Source organism: Sinocyclocheilus anshuiensis, unplaced genomic scaffold, assembly GCF_001515605.1.
Source record: "Sinocyclocheilus anshuiensis isolate Anshui unplaced genomic scaffold, SAMN03320099.WGS_v1.1 scaffold220, whole genome shotgun sequence".
NCBI lineage: Eukaryota > Metazoa > Chordata > Actinopteri > Cypriniformes > Cyprinidae > Sinocyclocheilus > Sinocyclocheilus anshuiensis.
The window spans coordinates 442,095-461,370 of NW_015554086.1; the positions used below are offsets into that span (position 1 = coordinate 442,095).

The 19,276-nt window shown below is 37.5% G+C and overlaps 1 protein-coding gene across 3 annotated transcripts in view; it reads left to right on the plus strand.

The window, feature by feature from the left end:
• Positions 1-19,276, plus strand: part of rnls (renalase, FAD-dependent amine oxidase) — a 59,554-nt gene that overhangs the window by 26,911 nt on the left and 13,367 nt on the right. For all 3 annotated transcript variants that reach the window (XM_016461399.1, XM_016461400.1, XM_016461401.1), the window contains one exon: positions 14,944-15,117. In XM_016461399.1, the coding sequence (XP_016316885.1) occupies positions 14,944-15,117 (174 nt within the window). The remainder of the gene's footprint in view (positions 1-14,943; positions 15,118-19,276) is intronic.

Here is a 19,276-nt window from a genome sequence, read left to right on the forward strand (position 1 = left end):
ATTTCTGGTATGAGAGAATCAATTCTGAAAGCTAAAATTTTGGCAAGTTTTTTCACAATGACATTTAACAATGAGATTGGCCTGTAAGAACTACACATGGATGGGTCTTTTCCTGGTTTTAAAAGAAGTGTTATAAATGCCTCTGTAAGGGTTTGTGGTAATTTTGTATTTTCTAAAGAATTTTCAAACATTTTCAATAGGAGTGGAGCTCTTTTGGGTGCAAAGGCTGTATGAAATTCTATGGGATATCCGTCCGGACCAGGGGTTTTGCTACTTTGCATTGCATTTATTGAGTCTATGACCTCTTGTAGATTAATAGGCTGTTCTAGATTTTCTTTTTGCTCCAAATTAATTTTCGGAATGTTTAAACCATCTAGAAACATTAACATATTTGAGGTATCTTCTGGAAACTCAGAAGAGTACAAATTAGAGTAATATTCTTTGAAGGTGTCATTAATTTCCCTGGGGTCCATTGTTAGTTGTTGTGATCTGTTTCGAATCTGTGGAATTAGTCTAGAAGCTGACTGACATTTTATCTGGTGTGCTAGTAATCGGCTTGCTTTTTACCCATGTTCATAAAAATTCCCTTTAGACCATAACAAGTACTGTTGAGTCCTTTCAATTGAAAGTTGATCATATTGCCGTTTAAGTTCCACTCTCTTTTTGAATAACTCTTCTGAAGGAGTTAATGAGATGTGGCTATCTAATTTTGCTATGGAATCAATGAGTTGTTGTAATTTTGCATTCTTTAGTTTGTTGGTATATGAAGAATAAGATATGATTTCTCCTCTGATGACTACTTTAAATGTTTCCCATAAAGTCGATGGTGATACCTCTTCAAATGTATTTGTAGCCAAAAAATTGTCAATTGCTGTTGATATATACGTATGAAAGTGTTGGCTGGTGTCACTATCTCGCGAACGCGCCGGCGGATCTCCTCCAAATTCGGGGGATCCCTTCAGCTCGAGGAGCCCTCTCGAACGCCACCCTCCGCGCGGCGGGAGCCCCCCTTTTTGTCTGCCAACAGAGTTGGATTTAATCTCCAAGTGGGGCGTTGGTTACTGCAGAGAGTAAATCGTAAATCTAAAAGTAGTGGGGCGTGATCTGATATAATAATGGCAGAGTATTGAGTTTTTTCTAATGAAGGAAGTAGTGTTTTATCAATATAGAAATAATCTATTCTAGAGTAAGAAGACTGAACATGAGAGAAATAGGAAAATTCTCTTTTTTTGTGGAAATAAAAATCTCCATGGATCCAAACATCCTGTTTGTGTCATAAAAGTTGAGAGAGCTAAAGATAATTTAGATTGTGGCATTGGTTTTGGATTTGAACGATCTAATTTCGGGTTAACAACACAATTTAAATCTCCGCCAAAAATTAGTTTGTATGTATTTAAATCTGGTAGATGTGAGATGATTTTATGAATGAAGTTAACGTCGTCCCAATTTGGGGCATAAACGCATACCAGGTAAAGCCAATAGTTTAAGATAGTTTTAATCAGTTTGGACATAAAGAAATTATTAATTCATCAACTTATTCATCACGCGAGAAGTCTTGTACCAGCAAATGCCTTTTTCTCACCGGTGATTCCCGATGGTTTTAGAGAACAATTACTCCTCGTCGCCCTCTGTCGTTTCAAAGAATAGTACAACAGCGAACGCGACAAGTATAAAAGCCTCGTCCGTTTGGGAAGGTGTACACGCAGTCTGCGGGGGATTGTATATGTGACGATCAAATATAGGTGTGGGTGGGTGGCGGGCGGATAATTTGAAGCAGAGGACTCGGGTGAAGTTTGAGCTCATCCGCGCATCTCTACACTACACTGACCTGGGTCCAGTAGCAAACAATGGAGCACGCTCTGCTGGACAAACTAAGTAATTACAGCATTCAGAAGCATTTTATCTGTGTTATATGTTCTGTAAAAAAAAGGTTTATATCGGCGGCATGCGCACTCTGCTGGACAAACTAAGTAAGTACACCATTCAGAAGCATTTAATCTGCGTTATATGTTCTGTAAAAAAAAAAAAGTTCATATCAGCGGCATATTCACCGATACCGATATATCTGCGACAGGCTCATATCGGCCGATAATATCGGCAAAACGATATATCGGTCGGGCTTTAATTTAGATTGCGTTGCCACACTAAAGCAGCTTCTATTTTCTCTCTGAATGAGTCTGGAGTTAGAAATGGGACGTATTGATTTCCTATACCACATCACTGAAGGTCCACTGCAGCGCCAGACACACTATACACATTTATGATGAAGGCTTTTAGCATCGTCCATTAGTTAAAAACAGACTTTTACGCTGTAACATGGATTTCAGCTCACCATGTTGGGGCAAAATATTCTGTAAAATAAACAGGCCACCTTTGGCCTACTGCTTAAAATAACCTGTGGTTTGACGTCAACGCCGAAGCCCTCAGGTAGCTGCCCTAAATGTCTCTGTTTGGTCCCAAATTACACTTGAGCTATCTATGAAACAAACCGTTTGGGCATGCTGGCAATCGCCTTGTTTATCAAGCAGATATTTCAGCTGACATCAGAGCGGTTTCGTCTTCGTTTACCTGGCTACACAAAAGTGTCCATTATTGCCATGTTTGCAGGGAAACCGAAAAAAGTCACTCCAGCAAAAAACATTCATAAACATCCCTGAAAACCTGTGCTGCTTTAAAGTGGCCTGCAGCTGTGGAGGCACATCCGTCTCCCTAGCGGCATGGGCTCAAAGTCCGGATATAAAGAGCTGAGAAGTTTTCATTTATAGCATCGGCCAAAGCCTGCGGTTTATGGATAATCTGTAGTTGGCCAACAGAATCCTCAGTGTTCTGGGCCAGTGCTGTAGGAGAAAACATGGATATGTGCTATAGTGAGGACCATTATCTCTAATGTATCTATAAGCTTCTTTAATACATGGAGAACATTCTCAGGAACATCTTGTTGCAGATGAATTACAGCACACATTTTGGTTTTTTACACATTTAATCACATTTGGCAGACATATGAAAAGACTGAGCATGTGTTAAAGACTTTGGCGCGTTCAAAACCAAAACTGCCATCATTTGAAGTTGGTTTTCTTTTTAGGCTAAGACTTGAAGGGCAAAACCTCATCCACAGGATCAGCATTTAAGTAAATCCAGCCTACATGGAGGCCTTTTTATGAGTCACCTTTAATGAAATCACATGGCAAATAAGAGTGGTGATTTATCAGTGTTTGGATACTAAATGTTTTCCAGACAACTTGGAGGCATCTGTAATGCTGCTGGCCTTCACTTCTTTAATTGCATACATGAGATAAAGTGCTTTCGCATCCAGGTGGTTTGGCAGCGCTAGCTTCAGCTTGCCTTGGCACCGAGTGTACACATCTCATCGGCTTTATTTTTTCAAGTGACTCGAATATAACCTGGCTCTCGTGAGCAGTTGGAAAAGCAATTCAGGCCTCTTCCCATCCAATGTGTTGTACATCATCCCAATCACATGTCATTGGAGCAAATGTGTGTTGAAACGTGGTTCATTAGGAGCTACGGTTAATGATGGAACTCTCGCTCCTGTGCAAAGCCCCTTTGAATCTGAATGGTGTCAATCCCCCTCCACTTCACCCAGACTAATAAATACTTCTTATTGTTGGACACAGTTCACCAACAAGTGCATTAAAGGTTAGCTAAACAACATTTGACTCCTTTTTTTGTTTGGTTTTGTTTTATTTTTTTCTCTCTTTTTATTTTCGGGAAACTTTCCAGAACCTCTCAGGCAAATATTAAATCAACCTTTAAAGGGCTGAGAGATCATAAATTGAGAAATGGTTCAGCTCTCTTGTGCACTCTGTGTAGCCTTCCAGTATGCTGTGCTGCTGTGTGGCGTCCCAGAGGGTAGCAGCAAAGGCCAGCCCTTCCAGGGAACAATGATGAATGCTTGGGAGTTGGTGCTTGCAACAATGTTGCCTCAAACAATCAAACAATGCCAATGTGAAAAAAATGACCACCCAAATTCAAAAATAAACTTGTTTTGAATTTCTGTGCATGCTGGATGTGGCATTTCATTCAGTATTTAAGCTTGACTCAACCCAGTATGAAATATATCATATGGCCAAATCTGTATACAATCCATGTTGCTGCCTATTCTCAAAGAAAAAAATGAACATTGCCATTTTGTGAATGCTGTTTCTACTGAATCATACTAAATGAAGGTAATATAATGACACAAAAAAGACATACAGGTTTGGAACAACACAAGGGTAAGTTAAAAGGATATTCCACTCAAAAATCATTTACTCATCCTCCTGCTGTCCCAGGTGTATACGTTATGACTTTCTATCTTCAAATGAACACAAATTAAGATTTTTTGAAAAATAATCTTGCTCTGCGAGTCCATATAATGTCATTGTATGAGACCTCCAAAGTTGCTGCTTCAAAAACCACACAAAGTGAACATGACGGTAGTCCAAACAACCCCAGTGGATTTCCACTTATGTCAACTAAATGGATGTCAACTTATTTATGTTCTCTTAAGCCTGAAATACACTACACGATTTTTGCCCTGATTTTCCACAGATTTACAGTCTGGAGAAGCTGACATTAGTTGCCAAAGGTCAGAGCCAGTCTGCAGATTTGAGTTGACTGATTTAATAGAAAATCACGTAGTGTATGATGGTCACAGAGATTATTTTTAGCGTCAGACTATGATTCCATCCAGACAATCAGTTCATATTTAAAGTCTGTTTATAAATTATTTACATAGACGTTCATTGTGGAAGAGCTTAAAGGGAGCACACTGAGCTTAATTGGAGCAGCAACAATTTTGAATTAAGAAATATTACATGAAATTTAAAGGACAAGATTTTGCTAAATAAATAATCTAGGTCATGTGTTAAGTTTATAAATAATTTAATATGAACAAGTATTATTGACAATATCTATGAAATTATACTTTTTCTTATTGATGTCACACTGAAGCTGTCTGATTTTCATAGTAGTGTACCCTTTAAGCTCACCTTACAATAATATGAAAAATTACAGCAGTGTAAAACCATAGACCAGCAATAAACTTTAAATTTATAATATTATGGATTTAAAGCAGCACTATGTAACTTTTGGCGCTCTAGCGGTTAATAAACAGAACTGCACACATACCGCGAAGAAAAGTGTACCGTAGTGATTCGGAATAAGACAAAAACACGGTTTGGAAGATGAATTCATGATGTACTCGCTCATTATATACATTTTGCAAATTTTGAACACAGAAAAAGTTACATAGTGCTGCTTTAAAAGTACAAGCCAGTAATGCCTGTGAAGTAATATATTAGTGTAGCACATAATCTTATACAGTTAGTCAGCTAACTATGTTCTGTAGCATCTGTGCTATGTTGCTAAAACTATGTTTTGGATCTAACTGTAATTACTTCCCACATCAAGTTCCAGGTTATAATATGCAAAAGTCTGAACCTTAATCTCTTAATTTTGCAGTAAATAGTGAAACTTATCCAAAATAAAGGCTTAAACATCTAAAAAAAAATGCACATTTAAGAACTTACTCTTTTGATGAAAGTTTTCAGACAGCTTTCAAAATGGCCACCAGACAGTGTGAACACATGAATACCCATATCTCAGTGTGCAATGATCTGATTGACTTGAAATTACAGGATTATATAGTAACAAACACATCAATTGGTTAAGACATCAAGTAGGATAATACTTTTTTTTTTCATAAACTGAGCTCAAAAATGGTAGTGTGCTTAATTGGTACGTGAGCTTAATAGGTACGCTTACCCTAAATGTCAGTTTATGTTCCACAGAAGAATCAAAGATACATCTGGGACGGCATGAGGGAAAGTAAATGATGAGAGGATTTTCATTTTGGGTGGAGTGCTCCTTTAATAATGATAGATTTTTTATTTTGTGATGAATGGCTGACACCGCTTCAGAGTAGACCCTCATTTTTCACAATGGTCCCTTTTGTAATTGCTTCTCCAGTGCTGAACACCAAAGAGACCTAACTTTACTTGACCATGGGACAGTCATACCTCCTAAAAGCGTTTAAATCACATCCCCTGACACCAGAGCCGGACAGTAACTAAGTACATTTACTTGAGTATTGTACTTAAGTACACTTTTTGAGTATCTCCTTCACTCACACAAAACTGGACGTGTGCTTTTAAATATTGTTCTTTTATGAATTGGCTCTGCTCTGTCACTGTCTCTGTCACTCTTTGTTTAGTGAGTGTACATGATGTATTATAACATACATCGTTCCGCAAACACAACCCCCCCCCTTCAAAAAAAAAAAAAACTTGATCCCCAAGACCCATTTCTTAAAGGGTTAGTTCACCCAAAAATTAAAATTAGGCTGTGTTAAAAATCACTTGAATCGAGCTTGCACTCACAGTTGTAAGATGGAAGCAGTTCCGGGGGAATTACGTATGAGGTCAGCTTTGAGCATGCGCCGCTCAGAAGTGACGCACGCGGAGAGATCGAAACAACACAACGGTCACTAATTAGAAGTACAAAACGAGGATTTGTAAAGAAGAATGTCGGAGGATTTCGATATAAGCCAAGAGGAGACTTGTTTTCCTTTGCTAAAGTAAGGAAACTTTGCTTCTTTTGATCCTGTAAACAAACGTTGGTTTTCACGAGACTCACCGGCGCATGCGCAACGCTGACCTCATACGTCATCCGCCCAGAGCTGCTTCCGTGTACAACTGCTGGCACAAGCTAGATTAAAGTGATTATTACGTTTTGAATATGGATATTTTTCTTACAAAACGCATCGATTCGCTACAGGAGGCCTTTGTTCACCCCCCGGAGCCGTGTGAGACACTTTTTTTTATGGAAAGGTGCTTTTTATTTCACGTCTTTTGGACAGAAGCAATGCAACACCCGCTGAGTGCAACGATAGAGCTTGAAAGATCAAAGACAATTTTTAATATAACTCCAACTGGATTCGTCTGAAAGAAGGATAGGATGCATCGGGGGTGAGTAAAACGCAGCCTAATTTTCATTTTTGGGTGAACTAACCCTTTAAGGGAATATTCACATGTATTCCACAACCACTGCTGGAACAGTCCCGGCTGACTTTGTGTGCTTAGAAATTACGCATTAGTAGCCAATATATACACTTTGTTTTGTGAGAAAATGCCCTTGTATCGTAATTCATCACCTTCTCCCTTTTACCCCTCATTGATTGCCTGTGAACCAGAGAGGTTGTTGCAAAATAACTCTGGATTTATTTTCAAGCCAAGCAGCATTTATGATGTGTAACCAGCCCAGCAAATGACATGCAGCTCTGCATGAAATCACAACCCAGAATGTTTACATGCAAATAGCTCTTTTCATCAGCCTCATTGTTATGTTAACTGTTGCTAATTATATCCACACAAACTCATTTGAAAATGGCACATTTACTTGTTCCAAAATAGAGGCTTCCTGGTAGAAGAATAAAAAAAATGTCTCTTCAAAAGCTCATCTCGCTGTCTACTGCCTACATAGGCTGCCAACTAGAGGAGCATTTTGAAATGGAATCTCATGAGTGACTCTTTGTGAAACTTTGTAGTAATTATGTAGTATTTATATTTAATTCAATTTCAATGTTAATTGAGTATTAATAATAAACACATATTTAATTTTATATTTTGATTTTGCGGATATGATCATCTTGCACTGTCCACCATCTTGGATTGATTTTTCTTTACTGAGCATTTTGATATTACCTTGGGCTACTTTAGAATTTGGCAAAAACAAGGTATCTTAGAAGGCAGGATTATCATGCTGCCTAAATTTTGGCACAGTCCTTGAATTGGTAGCGTGCCTTAAACGCTTTATAATGCTTACTTCATAGAAAGCTCACTAGGTTTTGAAACAGAGCCAATAGATGTGCCAATAGAAATGCATTTGTGTATATATTTATAATATGTTTCTGAATATTCTCATCGCTGTAAACATTCTGCATTCATTCTGAAAGACGAGGATTGTCATGTATACACTGACTGAACATAAGCATTTGGATGTGGATAAGGTTGAACACCTATTCAAGTTTTAGATACTCGTCTCTGGAAACCACATCATTACTGTGCATGAGTAATTTGAGATCCGTTTTGAGTGTGCATGTGTGTTTGTGTTTGTATATGTTTGTGTGTAGATGTAATGCAGATGTGCATAACTACCTGGGCTTGAGCCAGATTCACTCCCACAGGTTCCCTTGGGTCCTTACTTTTCTAATCATCCCGTAGCTCAGTAATTCTCCACCCCTTTATGCGAACACACACACAAACACACACTTACACACACATGCACGTGCTTATGAGAGGAAGCTTTATAAGGAAGCCCCATATCTCATGCTTTAGCATGAGACCACCAGACCTTTGGTACTGTGCACACAACTTCTGCATTTTATTTGCAAGTTTTTTTGGATAAGAGATCAAAACTACCACCTTTTTGCTGTCCTCTTATTCATGTGTAATTAACTGAGATGTTAGATGTCTTAACATGTTCCTGACATGATATGTTGCCATTTTTGAGTTGATCAGTGACTTAGACAAAGTATGTCAATTCAGTCACTTTGCAGACACACATTGTAAGACTCACTGTATTGATTAAGAATCGCTCTGTCAACAAGCTGAGTTTTGTGAACGTTTCACCGACTCCAACATCAAAGAACCAGGGGCCGCAAGTGCAGGGTTCAACACATGCCCCCGAGCGGCCAACTGGAAAATGTTAACCTTCTTGTCCCAGAGCTGCATGCACACACACTCACAGATACTAATGAAGTCACTCTCACAGCCAAAGACGTGTCAATGACTATAGCCTCGGGTTCCTGCCGTAGAGCAGCAGACAGTTTGCTTTTTCAGGTTAGACGAGCAAAACGCTCACAGTCAGGTGAAAGATAATTTGCAGGCAACTTATGATGCTTTGGTATTTACTGGGAGTAACTGGAAATCCAGGCTTTTGTCTCTTAGTGTGCTTTCAAATGTGCTGCATATGTGTGACAGAAATGTAAAAGCAGGTGGTGGTTAGCATTGCCCTATTTTCATTTTTTCTAAACTACTGTTGAAAAGTTTGGGGTCAGTAAGATTTTTTAAAAATAAATTATTTCTTTTATTCAGCAAAGACTGAATAAATAATTTATTCAGTAAAGGCTTTTGCATTGTTAGAATTCTTTTAAATAAATTCTGCTCTTTTGAACTTTCTGTTTATCCAAAAAAATCCTGAAAAATATCACAAAATATTAAACATTATAATTTTTTTTCATTTAATTTTAACATTTAATTTCTGAAGAATCATGTGACACTGACAACTGAAGTAATTGCTGCTGAAAATTCAGCTTTGCCATCACAGGAATAGATTTCATTTTGAAATATACTGTATTAAAATACAAAATAGTTACTTTAAATTGTTATAATATTTCACAATATTACAGTTTTTTTTACTGAATTAGCTGTAAATAAATATAGCATTGATGAGTATAAGAGATTTATTTTAAAACCTTTTTTTTTTTTATCCTACCACTATGTGTTCACAGCAGAAAAATATGGTATGTTCACTTTCTTAAAGTGGTAGTTAACCTTAAAAATACAGACTAACCAAACTCACTCTCAAAATTTGGTCGCGAGTTCTGAAAATTGATAATTCTCAAATTTATCATAATCATTTGCTTATTTGTATGGCTTTGAGTCACATTTTTGATGAACTTTCTCTTTAAATTTTCAGAACTTTGTGTGAACAGATCCTGGTTAGGATACTACACAAATACTACAAACTACACTCATTTAATAATTAGATTACCATTGGAAGATGCTTTTGGTTACTTCAGATTTGACAAATAAAGTCTAACTCTATTGACTCTATTGGAATAATGTTTTGATAAAACTTTTTAGTATTATGCAAGAAGTCACCATATTTTATATTTACTTTAATGCGCACCATACATCAGTATCATGTCGGGTATCAGCACTATCAATTTTTTACTTGTAAGGTCTGATATTGGATAGTTCATTGTTCAAGTTAAATCAGTGTATTTTTACATTTAGATTGCATTTGCCATCTAATGCCCCCTAAATGCTAATCTTCAAAAACACTCAAATGTAAAATAACATTAAAAGTGACATATCATGAAAATCTGACTTTTCCAGGTTTTAAGTGCTATAATCAGGTCCCGGTTCTCATTATAATATTACCGCCCCTTAATCTGCACGTTTCCACACACGGCGCCGTCATTTTGATTTCGCAAGCGACAACGGTGTACCAGTTCGAAAGTTTTAGCAAAACTTGCTAACTGTTCTGTATTTGGCTGCACAGACGAGCACAGAACACTATTTAGAGTACCAGCCGCAGGTCCGAGCGCAGCTCTATTCTGGAAAAGGGGGCGGGGAGCAGCAGTTAATTTACATTTAAAGAGTCAGGCCCGAAAAACAGCGTGTTTCTGCTTCCACTCAACATAGGCATTTTCAAAATTATATAATAAATGATCTGTGGAGTATTTTGAGCTGAAACTTCACAGACACATTCTGGGGACACCAGAGACTTATATTACATATTGTAAAAAGGTGCATAATATGTCTCCTTTAAAGTAAACATCAAAGTACATTAAAGTTTCTGTCTGTCAAAATAGTTACACAGAAATGTACTGTAAATGCAGCTTAACTTTGGTTAATTTTTTCATATCAGTAGTATTTGACTTGCTCCTGATAGCTGTTGTATGAAAAGGGCAGTTTCAGAATCACATCTGTCAGTAAATACAGTTGCCAAACACTGACTTTGTGAATAGTCTGTGTGAGGTTGATCCTGCACATACAGCATAGTTGTCAGAATCCACTCCGCTTTGCCCTGCTTACACAGATTGGGGAATTATAACCTCCAGACAGATGTAAAGCAGACTCTAAAGTGGTGACAAGTGTCTAAAGAGGAAGAGGACATCAGGTGCCTGTGTGTATATGGCCCTGCAAGTGAATGTTCTTTCGTGTAAGGTATGTCTCACGTTGAGGCTATGCAGGGCTCACTTACAGAGCACTGTAAAGAGTTTTTTTTTTTTCTTCAGGATATTGAAAGAACTTGACTGTTTGGGTAGATTTCTGTGCATGTGGATTTGTTAGTCTTTCGACCGGAGGATGTGTCAGGGAAGGAGGCTAAAGATCACAGATGTGTGTAATGAAATCAAATCCCTCTGGTCTAAACTAAGAGGAAATTTTTACTGAAGTACTCACTAGTGCTCTCATTGCACATTAGTGCCATTACTTATCATTAAGCAAGCAAACCATCAGAGTGAGCGGACAAAGGATATCCATCTTGTATAAAGAAATGGAAAATGTAAAACTGCACATTTCAGTGAATAATTTATTACTTACTTAAGTAAAAAAGCATACATTGTCTCTCAATAGGCTGGGGACAACTGGGAGGGGAAAAGGGGGTAAATATTCCACCAGGTGAACATCATTTGTACAGGTGGATGTATAATTCAGCATGTCATTTCAAGTCTAGCTAAAGCAAACTCTTGCCTACTTTGTAGGAACAATTTCAAAGAATGAGGCTTGATTAAAGGAAAGCCACACACTAATAGAACTCTAGAAATTATTTTGTACTATTGCTTAAATTACTTTGCTTTAAGTGCACTGCTCAGAAGCATTTCAAATGTAGTTCTTTCCCCCTATTTTCTTATCATAATGGGAGTAAAAATGCGTTGTTGTCCTTTAAATATAAAATAATTAAAAAAAAATGTTTGACTAAAACTGAAACTCTAAACAAAAAAGTTGTTTTAAATGTTGTTTTAAATGCTACAAAGTGAATTTTGCATTACAGCATTATAATGTACAGTATGTAAAATTTTCCTATTTTCAGTTTTTCAAGAATAACTCTGAGTGTTAGATTACAGCAAAGGTAATCTACATTGAAAAATATCAGTAAGCATGAACAATAAAATAGGCAACATTGGCTGAAATAGTATGGATATAGTTTGTATTTCTTGGACAGTAATCAAATTTAAGCAAGTTTTTTTGACACTGACCGTGTGAATGACTGTCAGTCATTAAAGCAAAAAGGGATCATACAAGATATAAAGAAATACTGAAATGTACACCCTAGTGAAAAATATACTAAAATGCATTTGAAATACATATATTTTGTGCTAAGTATACTACAAATACATTTACATATTTATGTGCTTAATAAAAATACCCTGCAATTATACTTTTGGTATACTGGACTGGTATTCTTAAAGTCTGCTAAACTGGAACAAATAATTTTGTGCTTGATGTACTTTAATTGTGTGGAGGTAGAGGTCCAACTAAAGATATATTTGATTGTGCTAAAGTGGAAGTACTTCAAGTATACTTCAGGTACACTTTAAATACCTTGCATTTAAAGGCTGATATTATACAGAGATCATACAATCCTTATTAATAGTGATATTAAAACACATTTAAGGAATAATACTAAGAAATGTGCAATAAAGAAATACTCCAAATAATGTTTAATTATAATTTTATATCAGTAAGCCTTAAGTGAAACACCATTAAATATGTTAATGGATTTGAAGTATGCTTAGTATGAAATAAATGTATTTTAAATGCATTATGGCATCGTTTTTTTTTTTTTTTTACACTTTTTATTGTAATAGTTACGTTGATATCATTTGTAATGAAAAAAATTAAATACTGTGTCTATAAACTAGTATGATTTTAACCAGACAACAAAGCAGTTTGTTGATTCTTTCTTTGATCTTTTTCTCAGTTCAGCTGGTTTGTGAGATCTAAACATGTGATTGAGCTGAAATCTAGAAGACCCACAGTACAAACCTGTCAGAGGTAATTGCGCTGCCAACCTGAGCGGGCAGGAAGAGGGTGGGGGTAATGTAGGGCAGTATCCACTTTACACCATGACTCAGAGCTTTACCTACTGTGTAGCAGCCAGAAAATACATAGCCTGTACTTTTCTTTTTTGAAAGCACAGCTCTAAAAACATCTCAATAGTTGTGGCTAAGCTGAAGTTATTGAGACCCCTAAATAGGTGGTCTCGTTTTACTTGAAATGGAAGTCGTAGCTTTTTGAAAAAGGATGATTCATTAATGTGCATCTGCACTCATTGTCCAGCTCTAGTGAAAGTGATTTCTGACAACTTAAATGGGTTAATGTGGTAAAAAAGCGTTCTCATATCTGTATTAGATAACCCTTCCCGCGTCGAGATCTTTTATGCCGATTAACAATGGTATGTTCTGTAACCAGATTCCATTACCACGAGGAAAAAAAGACACCCTCTTTATGGATTCAGCTGACAGGGTTTGCATTATCCCTGGGCTTTCCACGCTCAGATGCCGCAGCAGATTGTCTCTGTACCAAGGGGCACATTTACATGCTCCTAATCTCCCCCAGATGTTCTGCAATGACACAGACAGTGATAAAAGGGACATGTCCAGGGACAGTCATGTGACCATTTCACCTCTATTGTCGTATTCTATCAGCGTCAGTTGGTTGCTTTCTAATCGAACTAACAGTTGGTAGAGCGTTTCTTGTGACAACAAAATTACAGCCGCGGTTGACAATGTTATGGGGGTTTGTGTGGCATCACTGTCATTCACCGAGCCACACAACCAGAAAGCAAGCAAGCATTTTCATACGATTGTTTTTTTATGTAAAAACGTGCTAGACGATGTGTTGGACCGTTGCGCTTGTGCCTCACGTTATTTACAGCATCTCACACATGATGTGCTAAAGCTTCTAAAAAAGTGGAGCTATAGTTAAAATAAGTTTTTAGTTTTTCCCCATATAAATCAATATATAAAAAATAATATGCTGTTTGCTTAATATCAATTTTAATATTAATTTTAATAACTATTAATAAAATCAGTTTCTTGACTTTTTTGTTATTTTTGCTGTTTAATGTATATTTATGGCAAATTATAGGACTACATTTATGCCAAAAGCAAGATAGTTAAGTTAGTTTTTTTTCTCCAAAAATGTATTTCTTTAAAGCACTAAATTGCTAATGGGACCGCTAAGGGAACTGGAATTGATAAACTGATCAAATCCAGAATCGTTCATTTATTTACTGTATGATTCCAATCTCTGCTAACGGCTTTTTTTTTTTAACAAAGGACAAGACATTCAATATGTCCCACCTAAACTTCCCGTTTCATTAGGAATTGCATTAAAACAGGAAAGGAAACTGCCCTCGCCAACTGATTTCATAGGGTCTTTAAACAGTACACAGATTTACTGGGGCCACGGAGGGGGGCCGAGCTTGTTGACACTGACACTGCCCTTTGGAACTGAATCACACATGTGCGAAGAGAAAATGATGAGTTAGCATTCTGTTCATCACTTTTCACCAAACATCTGTTTGTTGCTTCAGGGGGGGAAGATACTGCTCAGATAGACTAATGTTGATCAGGTCTCTCTGTCGGTTGTCCGTGAAAATGCTTTCTTTCTTACTGGAAACGGGTGTTTTTGAGTAGAAATATGCATTTGATTCCACAAGGGCTGACCTTTGACCTGCACTACACTCAGTACCTGTGGGCCCTAAATAACTAAAGCAGGCCTTAGTGTGACTGCTTGTTTCCAATAAATAACAGATGTTCCAGACAGGAAACAAGTACAGCATTTCTCTAAAAAAAGCGCGTGCAGCCCACATGCTGAAGCGCGTTCTCATTAAGTGTCACTCACTGTCCATTTTAACCTCCACATGACTAGTCTCATCTGCAGAAGGGACTTGTTGGTTGTGTTTTATAGCCCTACGCATCAACCACACATCTATGCCCGTGCTCTTGTCACACTAACCCAGGTGTGTTATCAGACCTGGTGCTGTAGAAGCTCTGTGATTTGATTGCACAGTGTTTCGATGTGAATGCTACAGGCCTGTTCTTCACAGGCAGCAGTGCTGGCGGCTGTCTGAAATGAATAGAGAGATGAACTAACCAAGGCCCAGAGGCTTCATCCTGTGCTTCTGTGTTTGTGTGTCTCCATGCAGGGATGGGGGAGAATCAGAGGAGGATGCTGGAGGCTGTCAGCTACTCTTCCCGCTATGCACTTGGACTCTTCTACAAAGCCGTCACACGAATCGATGTCCCTTGGGCAGCCAAGTACGTCTCCAATAATCCCTGCATTCGCTTCATCGCCATAGATGATAAAAAGCGCAATTTAGGTCAGTGCCTTCATATTTTCCTCCTCTCATCTCCAACTCCCGCTCTGACATATTTTGTTCTGTTTCTCTGCCTTTTCTGTTTCTTTCTCAGTGTTTCATGTATCAGGATCTTTTTTCACACTGCACACAAATCTGATTTGGTTTTAATTGCGATGTTTTTCAAATCCAAACTGGTGCTGATTGACTTTTACACATGGTCATGGTCATAATCGGTTTCAGACACTGACAAAAATGACACAGTTTAGACGGTGTCACTGTTTCTAATTTTTTTTTCTTTTTGGTTGACAGCCCTAAAGACATTTCTAATACCCTTCCCTTCCTTTCCACCCTGTTCCTGTCATGTCCTTTTCTGTCCTTTCTTTGAATTACATTACTGTCTAATTGAGTTTGTCTGCCTTGAGGTGTCAAGAAAAGGGTTGTGTCTTAAAATTATGCTAAATGCTCATATGTGTATTTACACCAATGTCTGGACATGCATGTTATGTAAGAAATAATACATAACATATTAATTGAAAACCACATGTACACTTATCTTATCTTATCCTATCTGGTATTTTAAGGGTTCTTTCTGAAACACTTTTGTGTGAATTTTCCACTCTGATTACTTGTTAGCTAGGTGAAATCAACCTTACTTATTCAAAAGTGTCAATTATTCGGTTCCAAAGGCTGTTCCTAACATTAGATGGCTCAAATATGCCTACTAATGTATCTTGTTCTTGCTAAAGCAGTATCACATTTATTGTTTACAAAAGAGATGATGTCAGACTGCACTGTGATGATTGTTTTTTTCTTCTGGATGATAGATGTAATCCAAGGAATTGCTGGTTGTATTTATTTAGCACTGGAAAGTATTGACTATAGTTATTGTCAATACTTTCCAGTGCTAAATATTGAACTATTGAATAAAACAAGTACATAACTATTGAAAATAGTTCCGTCTAAATATTTGTGGGTGCTACAGGTACAGGAAAAAGTATGTAATTTACCTGAATTTCTGCACAGTGTGTCGGGAAATGACTTAAAAGTGTATCGCTGTTTGTGCCTTATTTATTGTGGTTTTGTTTTGTTTTGTTTTCGAATACATTGTTTTCTATAAGTGTACAGTACACACACACAGTGGCAGCACCACTTGGAGACTCTCCATGGCGCCCAGCTATGACTAAGAAAGCTTTTCAAAATCCTGCCACACCACAGAGCGCCACGTACATAGTTTTCCATTAAATTACATTATATTTGTCCCAAAACACTGTTGATGTGCATGATGACTTCACCCTAGCCTGTAAGATTGTGTTTTGTGCATTTTTCACCAAAGGTTTATCTTGCCCTTTCTCTTTATGTTTGCTTTGTTTTTGCAAACACCAAACTTCAAATTCTTTAGTGCCAACTTTTGCCTTTTTGGTGATTAGATTCACCGTTTTGGACTGCCACCTTGGACCATGTCTGGTGTGCAATACCTGTGAGTTGGTCTAGCCGCAACATGACGTGGCACAGCCTTTCTCATCCGGTCTGCAAACCCTTTTAGAAGGTAGTCTGTGTGAACAGCAGACTGTGAGGCAATTCACTAGATTCTGGTAACATAGCTCATATGTATTCTAGATGTGTGTCTTATGTGCATATATGATTTTAGTGTGTGTGCAACTAAAGAAAGCATTTGCTTTTGAAGAATTTGCATGTGATTGTGTTTGTGAGTTTTTCCCTCACCAAGCCTGTGTCACTGCAGGAGCCCGGTGGAAATAGTCTTGTGAAAACAGCCTCTGCACCTGTCACCTTTCATCCACTCCAGTGTTTCCGAGGGCAACATCATAATTAGGGGAGCTATTAAATTTTGCATTCTGCTGCGCTGTTCTTTTAGGCCGACATGCTCCTTCCAGCCTCCTCAGCCTTCACGCGGCCATGCTTTAATCTTAATTTTCATTTCTGTAATGTGTTTTGCTTGTAGTTCCAGTAAAGTAGGTCTGAGTCTGATCTCACAGAGCACCCCAAGCTCTCTTTGAAAACTTTTTGGCGGGCCGCTAATGATAAGCTATTACTGTGTTCCTGAACGTCTGGCGAGAAACCCATTTGTGCCGTTCAGTAAATGTGGAATGAGCTAGATCTGGGCTGGATGATGGTTTCCCTAAAACAGAACTGGTTCATAATTTATATGAATTTGATTACATATGAAGTCTGAAACTTTCTTACCAAAATGTCAAAGAAGAAGGACTATTCAGAGAAGATTCATATTTGAAAGGATGTTTAAGTTATAATTATGAGCATAGAATATAAGTGTGAGTGAATTGTGTGGTTGTGTTGAAGAAACATTTAACATAAAAAATTACACTTCAGTAATTTATAGATGTGATTTGTTTAGTCAGACATGATAAATGAATTCCACAAGTGAAGGGATTACCCAGTTAGTTTTTATTAGTCTACTGATTGTGGTGTGTTCATCTCATGAACTGTTTTAATTAACATATTTATCAAAAGTACCATTCATTCTGTATGGATAAAAGGTTTTAACGAGAAAAATATTACTGACTCCACTTTTAATTCACATGTAATGCATTTTTACAATTATTTTCTGTCAGGCAAAAAAAGCAGTTTCCCATTTACCCTGTGAACTTTGTGTCAAGCTCTTCCCCCACCAAGAAATAAGTGACTCAACCATTGGGCACAATGCCAGCCCTCTACCCACGCTCCATGACCCCTCTCTCTCTTGTGCACAGTCACATTCTGGCACATGCACACTTACAAATAAATACTCAAACTCTTTTTTGTAAAGGAAGGTCTCTCTCTCTCACCCTCTGCTTCTCCTTTTCCCTTCCTCTTTGCCCGCCGTTGTGCCAAACACATATATAGTCTGACTGCTCTGCAAACGGAAAATTACCGTGTCTCTGTGTTTCAGCCCAGTACTGATATTCATACTGGTCAGCCAAAGTCAACCTTGACTGGTTAGAAGAATAATTTCAGCTCTTATCACTTCAGATACTAAGCTCTTTTTACAGAAACAACACTCCATGATTGTGAAGTTAAGGCTTCCATTGATAAATTTGGCTGATTTAAAGTGAAATGTGAAAGTTGTGTGGAGCTCTCTTTTAGGTTTATCTGAAATGCTTGTAAACTCTTACATAAGCAAGTGAACACACTGGGAAAAAATGACTTCCTCTTTCCTTCGCTTAGACCATGCCAGCTTTGCAGCTAATATCTGAAACATTTTCCTGCATCCTCAAACAGCGTGTTCTTATTGTGCATGATTTCATATTTGTGTTTAATATAACAAAATTGTCTGTTAAGCCATTTAGATGTAATCAAAAGCCTAATTAATAAAGAAAAAAGTCAAACAAAATAAATGACTATTTTTATTGAACAAGGATGCACTAAATTGATCTATAGTGAAAGACTTTTACATTGTTAACAAATAAATTATATTTCAAATAAAAGCTGTTCTTTTGAACTTTTCCACAAAAATATTACGCAGCACAACTGTTTTAAACATTGATAGCTTTTTGTACAGGCTTTTCACACTTGAAAATGTGAACCCAGGGTCATTCTTAACTTTAGCTCAAATTTACTTGTACTGTATATCCTGGGTAGTCCGGTTTTGAGATTTCACACTCTACATTTGTAAACTGGGTTATTTATTGCATATTTATAAGGTTAATCATTTTGCAAATACAGCATGCAACCACTTTGTTTTAATAACTGCTTGTCCATCTGTTGGAAATGTTGCCATTTTGCTCAGGTTATGTGGTCTTCTGAAACAAAAACAAAAACTTAAAGGGGTCATATGATGCGATTTCAATTTTTCCTTTCTCTTTGAAGTGTTACAAGCTCTTGGTGCATAAAGAAGATCTGTAAAGTTGCAAAGACTAAAGTCTCAAATCCAAAGAGATATTCTTTATAAAAGTTAAGAGACAACCACGCCTACCTAAAACGGCTCGTTCTAACACGCCCCCACATGTCTACGTCACGATGTGGGAAGATTTGCATAACGCCACCCAAATGTTCACGCAAAGAAAGAAGGCATAACTTTTATTCTCGCTGTAGTATTGTTGCTGCCGCCATGTCGTGAAGTTTCGTGCTTTCGGTTTCGTTTTCGAAGATGCTTTGTGTTTCGTTGTGAAAGCGAAACTACTTTGTTTGGCCTTCCAAAAGAGGACGATATCCGCTTCGTCATGCC